The sequence below is a fragment of the Pan paniscus genome, chromosome 23 (genome assembly GCF_029289425.2).
Source record: "Pan paniscus chromosome 23, NHGRI_mPanPan1-v2.0_pri, whole genome shotgun sequence".
In the NCBI taxonomy this organism is placed as follows: domain Eukaryota; kingdom Metazoa; phylum Chordata; class Mammalia; order Primates; family Hominidae; genus Pan; species Pan paniscus.
Window position 1 is genome coordinate 54,754,079 of NC_085927.1, and position 19,113 is coordinate 54,773,191.

The window sequence follows — 19,113 nt, forward strand, 5'->3', positions numbered from 1 at the left end:
TTTTTTGCCATTTTTTTCCCTTTATCTCATCAGCTACTGTTAGTGTTAGTGTATTTTATGTGCGGCCTAAGACAATTCTTCTTCTTCCAGTGTGGCCCAGGGAAACCAAAAGATTGGAAGATTGGCCACCCCGGCTCTAGACTCTGATTCAGCTCAAGTGGGCACCTGGGGAAAGTTGCCACATGAATGAGGGAGCTCAGGGCAGCCATCTCTTGCCATCCTTGAGCTGGGGGAATCTGTCTAGCCCTGAGGTCCCACGACAGGCAAGGGCCATCTTGGTCTTTACCACCGGCAGCCTCTGGCCCAGTATGCTGTATAGAGCAAGTGCTCAGCAAAGCTGAGCTTGTGGTAATAAGGGAGCTGGCTAATAACTACCTGGCGTTTGCTCTGTACCAGGCACGGTTACAAATGTTTTGTCTTGACTCAATACTCACGGCCACCATTGGCTCAACCCTCACAGCCACCAACGAAGGAAGCCAGCACCTGCACCAGTCCCTCTGCAGGTGAGAAGCCTCGGCCCAGGAAGGCTGAGAGGTCAGGTGACTGGGGCAAAGCGTGGAGTCCAGTCGGGGGGACCCTGCACTAGAAGCCAGGGCACCTGGCCCAGGGTCTGTGCTGCCCCTCCCTGAAATGAATCCCCTCGTCCAGAGTGTCTCAAACTTCCCGACCATAACCCATAGTCAAAAAATACACATGACGGAGTCACCCAGTCTTGAAACAAGTTGGTCAAGAAACAATACATAGGATGCATATCTTGATATTTCCATTCTATTTTAGTCTGGCCTCATTTATTCCATTTTAAAAAATTCTGGTCATGACCCACTAAATTGATTTCCCAATTCCTTGCTGAAAAAACGTATCTGGTCCAAATGTTTCCATTGAAGAATGGATAGAAGAGGTAAGAGGGCAAGGTGCAGCTGAGAGGGCACGGGTTCCGCCTGGCCCAGTGCCCACCAGAAACCTCAGTGCCGAGGGGTTAGGAACAGAGACTGCGGGGACAGACAGACGGACACCCCAGGGCCCGCCCGAGGGCTGCTTACCTGAGGTAGCACTGCCGCTCCTTGCCCGGCCAACCTCTGCAAGGAGCTGACCTGAGGACCCGTGACAGGCACTGCAGTGATCGTTCCCAAAGCCTGAAACATACAGGAGGGCAACGTTGAGACAGGAGGAGCAGCTGAGACCGAATCCGTCGCCCCCAGCCTGGCCAAGCAGGGGGCAGCTGCCTTGGAGACAACAAATTCTACTCTTCCCTTTCTTAATTATGATTTTTAAAAAATCACAATAGTAATCGATATTCCTTCCAGAAAGTTTGGAAACTAGAGAAAGGAAAAGAGCAGCACTGCCCAGAAATCAATCACCCTTTGTTACACATTGGCTTCCTCTTTTAAGTGAATTTTTTATACAGCTAAATATAGAATGTTGTAACCTATTTTTCTACTTTCACTTAAGGACAAGGTGTGATGTCGCTACGATCTTCATAAATCACTCCTTTAATGGCTATGGGATCTTCCATTCAGCAGACATAATGGTATTTCCTCAGACAATCCTCTACTCTTGGAAATTTGAGTTCTAGCTCCATGTTTTTCCAGTTAATAAACAATGCTGCAGCGAACATCTTTGTGGATAAATCCATTTCCACATCACAGAGCATTTCTGTAGGAGAGTCTGAATACGGGGATTCGTGGACCAAAATGCAGGAATATTTTTCAGGCCCTTGGTGCATATCTGCACTGGGTCCCTCAGGAGGGGGAATGGCCTGGGTGTGCACCAACCTGCCCCCCAAATCCCAGCCCCCCAATATGGGGGTCTCGCCAACACACGATGGGATGGCAGCACCACTAGCAGGGTGGACATTCAGGGTAAGGAGAAGGGAGATGGCACCCTCCCAGGAATTTCAGGCCCACACGCGTACAGGAGATGTGTTTTGGGGTGCTCACTTGTCTAAAGTCTCCTTTTGTGGGAACCACCACTACCCACAGCCCCTGATGGAACCGGAACGGTTCTTTTTTTTTTTTTTTCTTGAGACGGAGTCTTGCTCTGTCCCCAGGCTGGAGTGCAGTGGCACAATCTTGGCTCATTGCAAGCTCCGCCTCCCGGGTTCATGCCATTCTCCTGCCTCAGCCTCCCGAGGAGCTGGAACTACAGGCGCCCGCCACCACGCCCGGCTAATTTTTTGTATTTTTAGTAGAGACGGGGTTTCACCGTGTTAGCCAGGATGGTCTCGATCTCCTGACCTCATGATCCACCTGCCTCGGCCTCCCAAAGTGCTAGGATTACAGGCATGAGCCACGGCACCCAGCCTTTTTTTTTCAGATGGAGACTCGCTCTGTTGCCCAGGTTGGAATGTAGTGGCGTGATCTTGGCTCACTGCAACCTCCGCCTCCTGGGTTCAAGTGATTCTCCTGCCTCAGCCTCCCGAGTAGCTGGGATTACAGGCACCTGCCACCACACCTGGGTAACTTTTGTATTTTTAGTAGAGATGGGGTTTCATTATGTTGGCCAGGCTGGTCTCAAACTCCTAACCTCAGGTGATCCACCCACCTCGGCCTCCCAAAGGGCTGGGATTATAGGCATGAGCCACCGCGCCCGGTCCTGATGGAGCAGTTCTACATGGCTACATTTGCACCCCACGAGCCTGCCTGATGGGGACAGAGGGACCCCCTTGCTCAGATCCAGCCAAAGCATCAGTGGCCAGGGACCAGTGAGGTTCTCTCTTGAACTCAGATGCATAAATTCTTAACAGAATGTTAACAAATCAATTCTAACAATAACAAAAAGGATAAGACATCATGAACAAGCTGGGTTTATCCCAGGACTGCAGGGCTGCTTTGCCATTTGAAAGTCAGTCCGTGTAATTTGCTAAAATAACACATGGAAGAAGAAAAACCGTATGCCGGCCTCAACAGATTTTCAAACAGCTGTTAGGACTAATAAATGAGTTTAGCCAGGTTGCAGGATAGAACAATATATAAAAATCAGTTGTGGGTTGGGCGTGGTGGCTCACGCCTGTAATCCCAGCACTTTGGGAGACCGAGGCAGGCAGATCACCTGAGGTCAGGAGTTCAAGACCAGCCTGACCAACATGGAGAAACCCCATCTCTACTAAAAATACAAAATTAGCCAGGTGTGATGGCACATGCCTCTAATCCCAGCTATTCAGGAGGTTGAGGCAGGAGAATCGCTTGAACCTGGGAGGTGGAGGTTGCAGTGAGCCGAGATCACACCACTGCACTCCAGTCTGGGCAACAAGAGTGAAACTCCATCTCAAAAAAAAAAAAAAAAAAAAAATCAGTTGTGTTTCTATACACTAGGCACCAACATTTAGAAATTCAAAAAATTTTAAATGCCATTTGCAATAGCATCAATAAATAAAAATAAGAAATAGGGATGAATCTGACAATAGCTATATAAGACCTGTACACTGGAAACTTCCAAATATCGCCAAAAGAATTGTTTAAAGACTTAAGAAAGAGATATACCATAACCATGAATCAGAAGCCTCAACATTGTTAAGATTTCAATTCTTCCCAGATTGATCTACAGATTCAACACAACCTCAAATCAAAATCTCAGTCAGCTTTTTTTTTTAAAAATAGAAATTGACAAGATGATTTTAGAATGCGTATGAAATTATAAGGGACCTAGAATAGCCAAAACAACTATGAAACAAACAAAAATAACAACCAAACAAAGGGAAAGATTAAACATTATCTGACTCCAAGACCTGCTATAAAGCTATGGTAATCAACACAGTGTAGTATTGGTGTTAAGATGCATAAATGGATCAATGGAACAGAACAGAGAGTCCAAAGTAGACTTACACATACATATTCCATTGATTTTCAGCAAAGCCCAAAAAGGTAATTAATTTAGTACAAAAAACATAATGTTTTCAAAATGGTATTAGAACAAGGAGAAATATACTAAAATCGAACAGAAAAGAACTTCAATCCATACCACATACCATATCAAAAAAAAAAAAGAAGAACAAATGGATCAGAGATCTGAATGTAGGCACCAAAACTATAAAACTGCTCGAACAAAATGTCTCAAATAAAATGTAAGAGAAATCTTTGGGATGTTAGGTCAGGCAAAGAACCTTAGATACAACACCAAAAACATAATCGATATAAGGGCAAAATAATAAATTAACTTCAACAAAATAAGAAACTCCCAAAGATGGAAAGAGAATGTTAGGAAAATGCAAAAAGTGGCCACACCCTGGAAAAAAACACATACAAATCACCTATCTGATGAAAGCCTTGTATCCATAATATATGACAGAACTCTTAAAACTCAATAATCTGAAAACAAACAACTCATTAAAATGAACACAATATTTGAACAGATACTCCACTAAAGAAGATATACTGAGCCAGGCACAGTGTCTCATGCTTGAAATCCCAGCACTTTGGGAGATGGAGGTAGGCCAATCGCTTGAGGCCAGGAGTTCAAAACCAGCCTGTGCAATATAGTCTCTAGAAAAAAAAAGTTAAAAATTAGCTGAGCATGGTAGCACATGCCTGTAGTCTCAGCTGCTTGGGAGGCTGAGGCAGGAGGGTCACTTTAGGCCAGGAGGTTGAGGCTGCAGTGAGCCATGATTGCACCACTGCACTCCAGCCTGAGTGACAAAGTGAGATCCAAGAAGAAGAAGAAAGATGAAGAAGAAAGAAGAAAGAGGAGGAAGAAGAGGGAGGGAGGGAGGGAGGGAAGGGAAGGAGGGGAGGAAGGAGGAGAGGAGGGAGGGGAGGGAAGAGAGGAGGACGAAGAGGGAGGGAGGGAGGGAAGGGAAGGAGGGGAGGAAGGAGGAGAGGAGGGAGGGGAGGGAAGAGAGGAGGAAGAAGAGGGAGGGAGGGAGGGAAGGGAAGGAGGGGAGGAAGGAGGAGAGGAGGGAGGGGAGGGAAGAGGGGAGGAAGGAGAACAACAACAAAAACAACTACTGATGGCAAATAAGCAAATAAAAAATTACTAAACATAATTAGTTATTAGGGAAATGCAAATTAAAACCACAATAAGATACTGCTACAAGCCTATTCAGATGGCTAAAATTAAAAAGACTGACCAAATCAAGTGCTGGTGAGGATGTAGAGCAAATGGAACTCTCAACCACTGCTGTTGGGAACATAAAATGATACACTTTGAAAGACAGTTTGGCAGTTAAAAAGTTAAACATATGTATGGCAATGAACAGAACGTATGTGTCCTCTCCCAGATCCAAATGTTGAAATCCTAACCCTCAATGTGATGGTATTTGGAGATGGGGCCTCCAGGAGGTGATCCAGTCATGAGGGTGGAGCCCTCAGTTAGTGCTCTTATAAGAAGAGACACGAGGGAGTTTGTGTCCTCTCTCTCTCTCCTCTTTCTCTCTCTGCCATGGGCAAATACAGCAAGAAGGTGGCCATCTGCAAACCAGGAATAGAGCCCTCATCAGGAACTGAATCTGCTGGCACCTTGATCTTGGACTTCCCAGCCTCCAGAACCGTAAGAAACTGATTTCTGTTGCTTAAGCCAGCCAGTCCATGGTATTTTTGTTATGGCAGCCTGGGCAGACTAGGACATTTACGATACGAGACAGCCGTTCAATTCCTAAGCATTCGCCAAGAGAAGGGAAGGCACGTGTTCATACAGAGACTTGTACATGAATGTTCACAGCAGCTCTTGGTGTCACAGCACAAATGGGAAGCAATCCAAATGCTCACCAACAAGTACATGGATGAGCAAGCTGTGGTATCTTCACACGACAGATTATTACTCAGCAATAAAAAGGAACAAACCACTGACACACACAATATGGATGAATCACAAAATAACACTGCCAAAAAAACCCAGACTCCAAAAAATATCCATACTGTATGATGCTAGTTATACGAAATTCTGAAAATGGCAAACAAAGTGACAGAAAATAAATCCCAGGTTTTGTGGAGATGGTGCAGGGACGAGAGGAAGGGATTACAAAATGACACAAGGACATTTTCAGGGAGAAGGATGTGTTCACGATCTTCATTGTGGCAATGGGTTCACATTTGTCAAACTTATATTGTACATTCTAAATACATGCAGCTCATTGTGTATCACTTATACCTCCACAAAGCTGTTAAAAATTCCCTCCCCATTTCTCTCCTTATCTAATCTCTCTCCACCCCTAGAATGAATATCATCCATCCTCAAATGACATGGCAGAGGGTCTCAGGCCCCACCACAGAGCTGCTTCTCTCATTATGCTCGGACGGCGGTTCCTGCCTCCTCTTTGCCACCTGTCCCATGGGGGTCAAAACTCTGAGAGGCTCATGTCCTCTGAGCCAACTGTCTGCCTCTCTGCATGGAACCAAATGACCCACATTCCTCTGGATATCCACTCTGGACATTTGTTAAAACAGAGCTTTCTATGCAATGCGGAGCACATGACAAACAGCCTCGGCCATTGGATGAGGCAGCTCCCAATCCATAACACTGCCTGCTGCTCTTGGCCGGCACAGCCTGGCGGGCAGCACTGAGACCACCTCAGGTGCACCTGATGCCCGCCTCCCCTAATGCATGTCTCAAAGATGGGGGGTTATGGGGATTGTCCTCCCCGTTACCTCGAACTCCACGACCAGCGTTCCCTCAACTTCCACAAAGCAAGGTGTGTGGAAGGCTCTGACCTCCCCACCCCTGGCCTGCCAGCCAGTGCCATTTATGCAGCTGGTCAACAGTCAGGGCCCCAGGCCAACCCAGACCGTGGGGGCGGGAGGCAAGCAGGAGCAGCCATTTGATGAGCCAGCTTCCAGGTGACTCCACCCAACTGGGGCCGCAGGCCGAGACTAAGCAGGCCCTGTGGTGGGAAGGCCCACATAGTACGGCCCTGTGGTGGATTCCCAGGGAAGTGGGTTCTGTGGTGGGAAGGCCCACGTGGCCCAGCCTGCAGTGGATTCCCGGGGAAGTGGGTTCTGTGGTGGGAAGGCCCACATGCCACGTCCCTAAGGTGTGTTCCCTGGGAAGCGGGTTCTGTGGTGGGAAGGTCCATGAGGCATGACCCTGCAATGGATTCCCAGGGAAGCACATTCGGTGACATGAAGGCCCACACGGCATGTGGGTTCCTGGGGAAGCAGGTTCTGTGGCGGGAAGGCCCCCATGGCATGAACCCGCGGTGGATTCCTGAGGCAGGTTCCCTGTAAGTGTGTGCATGAGGGGCAGGCCGTGGGGCCCCGGGGAGGAGAAATTTCCACATGGATGGGGCTGGCCAGCATATCCTATAGGGGCCAGAGAGCAGGCACGAACCTGCTTTGCTGGGGCTTCCGTCCTCACTCAGATGCCCCAGATAAAACCTCCAGGCATGGTCCAGCCCGTGAGGAGGTGTCGGCTGGCCCTCCAGGCAAGGCGGCTGTGTGCTGCTGTGTTTTCCAAGCCCACATGTGCCTCTGTGAGTCCTGGACGGTTGCTGTGTCAAGGTGCTCCTGCAGATAGCTCTGGGTGGGCCGAGGACAGCCATGTGTGTTTTGCACGTTGCCTTGTGGACCAAGGGTTGCCGTGTGGGCTGGGATGGCCATGTGTCCATGTCCAAGTACTGCCACGTGGGCCATGGGTAGCTGTGTGTTTTGTGTGTTGCTGCATGAGCTGGGGTGGCCATGTATCCATGTCCGGGTGTTGCTGTGTGAGCCGGGGGTGGCCGTGTGGGCCAGGGGTGGCCGTGTCTGTATCCGAGTGTTGCCATGTGGGCCAGGAGTGACCGTGTATCTGTGTCTGGGTATTGCTCAGCAGCAGCTGTTGCTTTCTCTGATACCCACTCAGGTGTGCACAGCTCTGTTTCCACACGAGTTCTTCTCAGGAGTGTCTTTGGCTCTGTGTCTGTGTTTCTGGGCCTCATATCTGGTCAAGGCTCGACGCTCCCTCCTGACTTAGGACCCTGACAACTCCTGTGCCCTTACTTTAGAAATTCACAGCCGGGGACAGGGAAAGGAGGGGAGACCCAAAGGAGAGGGACAGACGGAGGCGGCAGAGAGGCAGAACCCCGAGAGAGAGGTGAGGAGATGACAGGAAGAGCTATTTCCACTTGATCCTCCCTAGTCAGTTACCAAGAAAGGGACACAACCCGCCCTGGGGAAACGTCCACACCTGCAGGAGGCCGGCAACAAACAGCGCCTGGCCATGCGCGTCCCCCCAAAACTCCAAACCAACCTGAGAGCGGCATGTGTGCCCCTGCCTGGGACTCGAGGTGCCCTGCAGCTCTTCAGGGAGCAAATATGGGGTGCCCTCAAGTATCCAGCACCCTTAGCTGGGTAGGCAGAAAGAGTGGCCTCTGCAACCATGGACCTACAGCCCCAGCACCAAAGGAGAGACGATTCTGAGTCAAAGTCCAAAGTCCCCATTATCTGGGGAAGAGTCTGCTGCAAACAGGGCTGCCTTGCAGGGCCCCCTCCTCACCGCCCTGGGGACGGTGGGTTCCTTCTCGAACACTGCCATCCCCTTCCAACAACCGTCCATTCTCCGCCAACGCTAAGCTAGCTTCAGGCTCTCCAATCTCTACGTGTTTTCTTCACTCCAAGCCTACCCGAGTGCGTTCTTCCACTTCCCTACAAACCTTTAATTAGCGAGCTGAAAGCCATTTTTTTCTGGCAAGGGCTGACCTTTCTGCTCCAAGCTGGAATTTATTGACACCAGCAGAAACAATCATCTCAGACTCCATTTCACCAGCACCAGGTAGTTTACAGCCGCACTTACTTCAAGATCAATGAGCTTGTGACTACGTTTACAGCTCCAAGCATTTTAATAGGGGGTAAAAAACGGGCCATAACAGTCAAAGATAACTTCAAATTCTTCCTGCCATGGCTGAGTCTGGGGCGGGGCGGGGCACGGCTGGGGAAATCTCTAGGAAGCTCAGACACGGGGAGACAGCGGGAAGGAGACAGGTGTTGGTGCAGACCCTACAACCTTCCAGGGCAAAAGCCACACGTGGCTCTGGAAAAATCTGTCTTTAACAAATGTTTCTGAGCGCTCTAGGGACTTGGCTCTGGAGCTCTGCCAGGGCAGAGGGGTTCCAGCGCTGGCTTTGACATCAGCTGTGCGGGACCCCTCAGCTCTTCCCAGCCCCGCTTCAGCACGCACCACCAGGACTCGCCCCATACGGCAACACCAGCCTCACGCCCGCCGTCCTCGAACTGCCAGGCCACAGTCTAACTCCCATTGGTTACAAGCAGGACCTGGTCCAGGACGACCCCTGTCATTTGTGGGTCTCTTCTGCCTCTTTCCATTTAGAACAGCCCCACAGCACCCCTTCTTCCCATGAAAAGAACTTTTTTTTTTTTTTTGAGAGTCTTGCTCTGTCGCCCAGGCTGGAGTGCAATGGCGTGATCTCGGCTCACTGCAACCTCCGCCTCCCGGGTTCAAGTGATTCTCCTGCCTCAGCCTCCCGAGTAGCTGGGATTACAGGCGCCCACCACCATGTCTGGCTAATTTTTGTATTTTTAGTAGAGACAGTGTTTCACCATGTTGACCGGGCTGGTCTCAAACTCCCGACCTCAAACGATCTGCCCACCTTGGCCTCCCAAAGTGCTAGGATTAGAGGCATGAGCCAACACACATGGCTTAAAGGAACTTTTTAAAGAAACCAGGACAATTGTCTACAGAAGGCGCTGGGTTTCTGTGGCTGCTTCCTCGCAGTGGGCCGTGTTTCCCATGGAGACCCTCACTGGACAAGGGTGGACCAGGCTCTCCAGAGTCTTCACCCACCATTCAGGCCCTGGGGCTGCAGAGGCCCCCCACCCCTCACCGCTGAGGCCCCACTGCCGGGGCTGAGGACCCACAGGCCTCTGGACACTTGAGCTTCACCAGGCTAGGGAGGCGAGAGGGGAGGCAGCCCCAGGCCTCCCAGAAGCCCCCATGGAAGGCGGCCTTGCTCTCCTCCTCTCCACATGGCCCAGCCGCCACGCGCACAGCCACAGAGAACCGCGATTTAATTGCTTCTCGAGTTGCAATTTTCCTTGCATCTTTAGAGAACTGCTGTGATGTGTGGCAAAGATAACAAGTCAGTTCCAACATCAATAACCGCTAATAAATATTAATATAACATGAGCACCACTTTTACTGTCATGTGAAACCAGTTCATTATTCACAGATGAAATCCAACTGCTGCCTTTATCACTGTCAGGAACGAACGAGCTGGTTCCACGGGCCGCTGCTGCTGCATGAGAATGTGGTTAGGCTTGGCCTTTATGTCCCCACTTGGTGTCCCCCACCCTCATCCAGACATCCCGCCTTCATGAGCCCCAAGCTCATCCAGGAGGGACCAGCAAGGGCCACGGCAAGTGCATGTGAAAATCCAGGCAAATTCCACTTGCTCTGGTCTCAGCTGGCTGCCCTGTGCCTCCTCCAGCCCACGTGCGTTTACCACCATGCCCGGCGCACCTGCAACAAAGACCACCATGGGGAGGCCAACCCATGTGCATTTGAATTTGACTCCTGGACTGGCGCTGGTCATGCCAGACTCATTGCTCCCCCACCTCCAAAGAAAGAGGGCAAGAACTGCTGTCGCTGTTACAAGGACCAGAGGGGAGGTCCCTGTACCAGGAGATGCCCGGCACACAGGTGCTCTAACAGCAGCCGGTGGCACTGGCACTTGAGTCGTTCCAATGGTGCCGCTGCCTCTCAGTCCTGCGTGCCTCTGTGGGCCAAGACACACCCACAGAAATGCAGCATGAGGCGGCAGGCCTGAGGGACCCACAGAGATGCGAGGGTCCACCGGGCTGGAGGGAGGGGAGGCGACAGGTCGAAGATGAGATGAGGCAGCGAGCCCAGGCCTGCAGTTCCAGGAAGGACCCCTGCAGCACCTGCAACCAGGAAAGCTGGGATCCACCCACTGTCACTAGGAGGGAAAAGAGGAACCAGAAAGTTCTCATACAATGGAAAACTTCCCAGCAGCCAGAGGGAAGAAACCAGACTTGCCCGGGTCACCAAGAGTGTGGAAGACACCCCTCGGGGTGAACAACATGAGCACCTGCGTCTGCGCACAGCCTGACTCCATCCACTCAGGCAAAGCCAGCACCGGGGCGGGTGTGGCCTGCTGGTGTCCCATAAACACACACAACCAGAGCTGGGTCTATCCCCAAGTCATGACTGCGGCTGCCCCTGTGGAGGGGAGAGGGAGAGGAGGAAGCTGGAGGATGCCTATTGCCTCTACCGTGTTCTAGCCTTTAAGAAAGTGATCAGAAGCAAACTGCCCAACCTCCCTGTTTACCCATTTGGGTGGAGAACATGTGGAGGCTTACTATAGGGCCCTTTGTATATTTTATAATAAATAAATATGCATGAAGGAGACAGAGGGAGCTCTGTCTACAGCTGGAAGCAGGAAGGCTCCCTGGAGGAGGGGGTGTCTGAGTGGCACCTTGCAAGCTGGACCGGAATGTTACCAGTGGGCAGTCAGGAAAGCACATAGGAGTCGGGAGGCGGGACAGGAGGGTGGTGGGAGGGGCAGAGGCACCAGCAGCAGGGGTGCCAAGAGGCTCAGAGCACTGGAGGCTACAGCTCCCAAAGGTGGACAGTGAAGGAGGAGAGGAGGGGCCTGCCACCAGGGGCCTTGAATCCATCCATGCCCAGGAGCTGAGTGTGAGTCAGGCAGAGCACTCTGGGGCAGGCACCAGAAGGGCTCTCACCTCTTCTGACAGGATAGGTTGCTGGCCAAGCCCCTGAAAGGGCAGGGCGCAAGGGCGGCACCCCCCAACCCCGAGGTACAGAGGTCTGTTTGGACCTCGGTATCTTCTCCTGCCAGGAACAGCTGTCCGGGGCCTGCAGCCCTTCTCCATCCTGAATCCTGCTCTCTCCCAGGGTGCTGGGGACAGCCCTGATACCCAGCAGCTCCGGAGAGGTGAGCTACGCCCAGGGGACTCTTAGGAGACCTCAATGCTGGAACCCTCTTCCAAAGCCAGCTTCAGCAAGCCCCACAAGGAGTCATTTTCTTTCTTTCTTTTCAGAGACCAGGTCTCGCTCTGTTGCCCCAGCTGCAGTGCAGTGGCGCAACCGTAGCTCACTGCAGCCTCGAATTCCTGGGATCAAGCGAGTCACCCATCTCGGCCTCCCAAAGTGCTAGAATTACAGGCATGAGCCACCATGACCACCCGAAGAGTCATTTTCTAAAGTTCTGACTCCAGAATGCTGCTCATGTCTCGCTCCAAGGCAATTCTGTTAACTGAGAGCACTGCGGGAACAAAGATATGCGACCGCTGTGGCCCGGCTGCCAGGCGCAGGCGGCTCCCACCCGGCTCGGTCTCGGTGACCCTGACCAAAGCCAGGCCGGCCGAGGCAGGCTGCCCAGGGCCACTTAACCAATCGCAGAGGACTTTACAGGCAGCTGCTCTTAATCAAAAAGTGCCAGACAACACAAGTGGCTACCGTATGCTGACATTTAAAACACCCGTTCAGCGGCCCTCGGCGTTGCAGAGCAGTTTGTTTAAGTTGAAAGGATGTAATTTTATGCTATTTAGCAAAAAAACACGCACTCTGAGTGGCATCATGAACTAAGGACTGGGGGTTGTGATCTTGGGGGGGTGCCAAAAAATGGTTGTGAGGTCCCCAGTGACCACAGGCGCATGTGTAGAGGTGTATTCTGGAAACTTCTGCACGGAAGTGGCAGCCTCTGAGGTCACACTAGTTCTGCCGTGGAGGGTGTCCGTGAGACCAGCTAAAACGGCCACGTCTGCATCTACTCAACTGGAAAACATACCATCTGGAAGAGATCTGGACTCCAGGGGCCCAGGAGCCCACCAGGAGCCTCCTGTGCAATCCCTCCCACCATGGGCCCTGCTCTCGGAGAAGGACTGGCACAGCCAGCAGCCTGCTGGGAATGTCCAAAATCCAGGGAGGGGCTGGACAGGAGGGACATCTTTAAGCTGCGTCCCCCAGGAAGGAAGGAAGGCAGGGCATAGGGAAAGACACAGCTTTGAGGCCTTGGAGAGGATAGGTGAGGCCGTGTCACTGCACAGAGGAACTGGGGCAGAGGCTGGAGGCCTCGAACCTCCGCTGGGAAGACCCAGAGGTTAGTTTTCCCTCTGCTCATCTGTTTCCTAAAGATGCAGCAAAATCTGATCTTTAAGAGGGGCCATGGGCTTGCTGCAAGGGCTGCCAGGAGAGGGAAGATCGGGGGACGAATGCCCCACCCCAGAGAGGAGAGGCGCTGCCTCTCTTGAGCCTGGGGTAAGAGGAAAAACACAAGTGGTTGGTACTTACTCGTCCCTGTGTCACGAGACTGCTCACCTACTATGAGTGTCTTTATTCCTTCCTAGCCAGGGGGCCCTGAACCCCCAACCTGGGCCCTTGGATCTGGAGTGGCCACCACCACCAGGCACACGTCTTCCAAACAAATCACAGTAGCAGCAAAATCCAATCGATGGTAGTGCCTCTAGCTGCCTGTCCCCACTGACCTCCAGACCTCTGTAAAATAGACGGTCATTGAGAAGATCTAATTCCCACATAAGATGGGTTCACACAGTCCCGCTGGCCTCAGCTTCATCATCCCCACCTCCGACGGCCTGGGATCTAACTGAGGGTGCACCACGGAACGCTGATGACGGCCTGGAATCTGAGGGTGCACCTCTGCACCTGCACCACGGAATGCCGATGACGGCCCAGCAGGTGATCTTCTCTCTGCAGAGGCCTCCCGGAGCTAGCCTTGGTGTGGGCAGGGATGCAAGGGTGGGTGGACCCCAGTCACCCCATCCCCAACCCCTGGCCCTCCAGAGGAAGGGCCCATTTTACTTCCAGCGAATGGCACAGAGCTTAGGCCACAGCTCACTGGATTTGACAAACATCTACACCCAAGTAACCACTGTGCAGACCAAGATACAGAACATTCCAGCAACCCTAGAGGTGCCCACAAGCCCCTCAAAGGGGGCCCCGCATTCTAACAAGGCACTCGCCAAGGAGAGCAGGTCCTGTCCTCGGGGACAGACTTCTGGTTGGATTGGTAAATGCTCCCGCCCCGCTGTGGAAACAGCTTCAGGTCTCTTCTATTTCTTTTTTTTTTTTTTGAGATGGAGTCTCACTCTGTCACCCAGGCTGGAGTGCACTGGCACATCTCGGCTCACTGCAACTTCTGCCTCCTGGGTTCAAGCAATTCTCCTGCCTCAGCCTCCCAAGTAGCTGGGATTACAGGCATGTGCCACCACGCCCGGCTAATTTTGTATTTTTGGTAGAGACAGGGTTTCTCCATGTTGGTCAGGCTGGTCTCGAACTCCCGACATCAGGGGATCCGTCCGCCTCGCCTCCGAAAGTGATGGGATTACAGGCGTGAGCCACTGCGCTCGGCCTCTTCTATTTCCTGAAGCCATTGGCACTGACTAAACTCAGCAAGTGTTCACTGCACACCTACCCCGTGCTGGGTCCCTTGTGCACAGATGAGAGGTTCTGCCCGCGATCTGGGGAAACAGACCAGAAGTGAGCATCAGAACGTGCTGCCCGCAACTCAACAGAAGTGCACGGGAAGGTCTCAGCTACATAGAAGGGGTAAGCGGTAAGTGGGGTTGGGGAGCCGTCTGAGGTTGGTCACGCACCTCCATGCCTAGTTCATCTCCACCATTCCAGGAGACGAGTATCTGGAGCTCGTCGTGCAGATGAGAGAGAGAGAGAGAGAGAGAGAGAGACAGACAGACAGAGAGACAGAGACAGAGAGACAGACACATGACTGCCCCAAGCAAGTGAGGAATGAATCTGTGTGTACCCTGCCCCGCGAGGGAAGGGTTTTCTGGGCACAGTAACTGAATACAAATGATTTACGCAACCACAGGGAAGGCTCTGGCAGTCCCCGGGAGACAGGCCATGGGCTCGTGAAGCGTCCTTGTCTATTTACTGAGATCCTGCCATGCTCAACAGTCGCTGCATTTCCACGAAGTCTGAGGGGCTTCCTGGTGGAAACTAACAAGAAAATATACGGCATGTGTAACCACAAGACCAGAGGGCCCTTCTTGACCTCTGCTTCCTCTCCTCTGACGTGGGCACGGCAGCCCGTCCCCTCCTGGGGACTGCTGACCCGGAGTCAGTGGTGGCTGCCACGAGGCAGGGGGCCTTTGCACGGGGCTCAGACTCCCATCGGCCACTTCCTCCTGACTCTCAGGTGCCGCCGGCCCTCACCTGCACCTCGCCCACCTGCTTCCCCTGTCCTGGAGCGTGGCGGTGAGGATGTTAGAACAGCCTGGTACCCAGCCACCCATCACCGCACGCGACCTAAGACAGGCACACAGAGGAGCGATGACATCATCACAACAAACATGAATGAGACTCCTTACAGACGTCCACATCCAACAGAAGGGACTTCCACGAGCAGGAGTTTTTTCAGGCCAAGAAGGGACAACATCGTCCCAGGCAGAGAGGGACAGTCTAGAGGTATACCAGGATGGCGTGGTCAGGAACAGAGCCCTCCCCTGCCAGGGCGTCAGGTCCATCTGGGAACGGCCAGGCGTCAGCACATGGACAGGCCACACCCATCAAGCTAAGCTGTCTCGACTCTGCAGGTAGGCACTGGGGCTCTAGGAGTTTCCAAGCCAAGGATAACATCACGTGGGCCCATAACTGGAGAGTGTAGAGTCCTGGAGTCCCCTGAGTCTGGGGTTAGAAGAACTAAAGCTCCCCTCAGCCAGAAGCTTCTGATTCGTCCAAAGTCCCCACTGCCCCCACTTCTGCAAAGTGTCTGGGATGGCCACATCCCCTGTCCCTGTCTGGTCCTCACTCTTTCCTGGTCTGGCTGCTTAACTCCAGACCCACCGAAAGCTCAGGAGGCCCCACCAGGCCATCCTGGGAAGTGTCCCAGCCCTCGCTGAGACCTGCCAGGAGCATGGGAAGAGAAGACATGTGGCGCTAGGCTTTGGAGAGGAGGACAGTCCCTGCTCTGCTCCAGAAGAAGTTCCCAGGGCCTTTGATATCTCCGTGGCTGGTTAAACACACATGCTCATGCAGTATATTCACTTTCATCATGAGAAAAAGGATCACGGCAATCGGTCCAGTGGTCACCCCTGTCCCCGACACACTCCCTCTGACCTGCGTCTAACTGGAAGCTTCAGGAACATAGCCCAAAGATCTGAGAGCAAACCCCAGTCCTGCCACCTAAGGGTTATGAGACCCTGAACAAGTTACTCAAACTCCCCGAGCCCCAGTTTCTCTCCTCTGTAAACAGAGAGAACTAACGTTCACACAGGTTTGCCCTGACAGTTAAAACAGAAGCACATGGCCGGGCGCGGTGACTCACGCCTGTAATCCCAGCACTTTGCGAGGCTGAGACGGGCGGATCACGAGGTCAGGAGATCGAGACCATCCTGGTGAACACTGTGGAACCTTGTCTCTACTAAAAACACAAAAAATTAGCCGGGCGTGGTGGCGGGCGCCTGTAGTCCCAGCTGCTCGGGAGGCTGAGGCAGGAGAATGGCGTGAACCTGGGAGGTGGAGCTTGCAGTGAGCCGAGATCACGCCACTGCACTCCAGCCTGGGCGACAGAGCAAGACTCCGCCTCAAAAACAAACAAACAAACAAAAACAGAAGCACACGGCTCACACCTGGCACCTTGGAGGCCCCAAAAAAATGGCGGGTCTCATAGGAGAGGGCAACAGGGCCTTCTGCAGCTGTGACTTCAAGCTGTTTAACCTCCTGAGCCTCAGTTTCCTCATCTGTAAGACGGAGATGTTGATGCCAGCTTCACAGGGGGAGCACAGTTAGCGAGACTAGAAAAGTGTTCAGCTCAAGAAGGGGTGGCTCTGCCCTGTCTCTGCCCTCCTCGGGGAAGCTCCAACCTCGCACGAACCCACTCTGGGCTGGGGCCCAGAGCTGAGCCCGGCGCCACGCTGTGCTGCCCAGGAGACACACCACATTCTGTTCTCTCTGCTGAGTATTTTTAGAAGGAACAGCACTTCTAACTGTGCAAATAACGTGTTGAAAATAAGCTTTAGATTTTGACTTAAATGTACTAGGAGAGGCGGAAACATTCCTTGTCCTCCGAATACCATGGAGAACATCTCTTTGGAGGGTCCTGAAGAACCCGGCTGCTGTCTTCACTCCTGGGATGAATGGGCCAAGCCCCCTCCCGGGAGAGCTATGGAATGGGGCTGTGGGGTCTGCCTTGTCACCTGCATGAGCCCTGGAGTGCTCCTCCCTGGCCACGTCCAGTGGAGACGGCACAGGGGAAGCTGCAGGTCCCGCCTGGTTCTGAAGGCGGCTCCTTGTAGAGAGGCCGCAGCCTCAGGCCGACTGTCTCTCTGGCCCAGCAGAAATGCTGGCTCCTGGCCTGTGACCCTCATGTCTCCCTGTATACCGGCAGCCCCGTCGCCTCCTGTCCCCAGCCCCTCTCCTTCGAGCTCCAGATCTGCGTGTGACATCCCACCTGGATGCCTCACTGCCCCCTCGAGACAGGACCGCCTCCTGCCATCCGTTACTGGTGAGCCCTTGCAAGTGGCCAACCTGAGCTGAGATGGGTTTCAAGTGGGACCTCAAAGACTCATGAAAAGATATTAAAGTATCTCATTAATATTTTAAAAACGAAGTACATCCTGAAATAATATCTTGGACATATTGGATTACATAAAATAATTATTAAAATGATTTTCACCTCCCCAGGTTAATTTCACTTGTTTCTTTTTACTTTTTTTATTGTGGCTTACCAGAAGATTTAAACTTACACATATGGCTATCACTGCGCTTTTATTAGACAATGCTGTTCTACAGGAAACTTGCAATTTAAGACAAAAGTTGTGGACATCCACTTTCTTTCTTTTTTTTTTTTTTTTTCTGAGATGGAGTTTCACTCTTATTGCCCAGGCTGGAGTGCAATGGCGCAATTTCGGCTTACTGCAACCTCCACCTCCCGGGATTGTCCTGCCTCAGCCTCCTGAGTAGCTGGGATTACAGGTGCCCGCCACCACACCCAGCTACTTTTTTGTATTTTTAGTAGAGGTGAGGTTTCACCATGTTGGCCAGGATGGTCTCGAACTCCTGACCTCAAGTGATCCACCTGCCTCGGCCTCCCAAAGTGCTGGGATTACAAGCGTGAGCCACCGCACCCGGCTGAACATTCGCTTCTGCTGAAGAAGTGGAAGGGTGAGAAAACTTTAACTCCATGGTAACATCAAGACACACCCAGATAAAATAAAAATCCTATTCATCCCCAAGAGCAGTGACTACGAGAAAGCCTTGAAGGACCAAGTTCCAGGGAGAAAGGAGCCTCAAAGGCTGGGCAGAGAGGGAGACATCACAGCCAGGCGGCCGCCAGGTGTGAACACAGGTGCACACTCAGCACAGGTGCGGGCCGCTGAGGACGGAGACCCAAGTGGGCTGAGCTGGGCCATCAAGGAGTAGCCGGTTCTCTCACAAACCACTGCAGGAGTGGGAGGCAGTGCAAACACTTCGAAAAATAGTTGGGTCATTTCTTACAAAATTAAACACACACCTGTGCTCTCTGACCCAGCAATTTCACTCCTAGGTGTTTACACAAGAGAAATGAAAACCTGTATCCCCAAAACATCGTGTGCATGAAAATTCAGAGCAGCTTTATTCACAATCTCTTAAAAGGGAAAACAACTCAAATGTCCATCAACCGGTGAGTGGGCAAACCTACTGTGGGACCCCCATGCCACGGGATGCCACTGAGAAACACGCAGGGAAAGAATGACGAATACTCTCGATGACACGGAGGAGCCTCATAGCACCGCGTGGAATGAAGGGAGCCCACACAAAGGCCGCAGGCCTCCCCGGACATGAGGCTCAAGAAGCAGCAAAACTAATCCCTGGTGATGAAATCTCAACAGCGGGTGCTCTGCAGGACGGATCGCGCAGGTGCAGAATTTTCTGAGGTGATGCAAATGCTCTATTTTGGAGTATAAGTTACCTGGGTGTACACAACTGTCAAAACTCATCCAGCAGTACAATTAAAATCTGTGAATTTCAATGTATGTAAATTTTATCTCAAATTTTAAAAATCTATATATTTTATTTTTGAGACAGAGTCTCGCTCTGTCACCCAGGATGGAGTGTAGTACCTCGATCTCGGCTCACTGCAACCTCCACCTCCCAGGTTCAAGCCATTCTCATGCCTCAGTCTCCCGAGTAGCTGGGATTACAGGTGCCTGCCACCATGCCCAGTTTTTTGTTTTTTTGAGACAGAGTCTCACT

At 52.1% G+C, this 19,113-nt stretch overlaps 1 protein-coding gene across 2 annotated transcripts in view; it reads right to left on the reverse strand.

Moving 5' to 3' along the window:
- The window catches only part of PHF21B (PHD finger protein 21B), a 131,433-nt gene that overhangs the window by 39,574 nt on the left and 72,746 nt on the right, over positions 1-19,113 (reverse strand). For both annotated transcript variants that reach the window (XM_034948445.4, XM_034948446.4), the window contains exon 3: positions 1,041-1,133. In XM_034948445.4, coding sequence (XP_034804336.3) covers positions 1,041-1,133 — 93 coding nt within the window. The remainder of the gene's footprint in view (positions 1-1,040; positions 1,134-19,113) is intronic.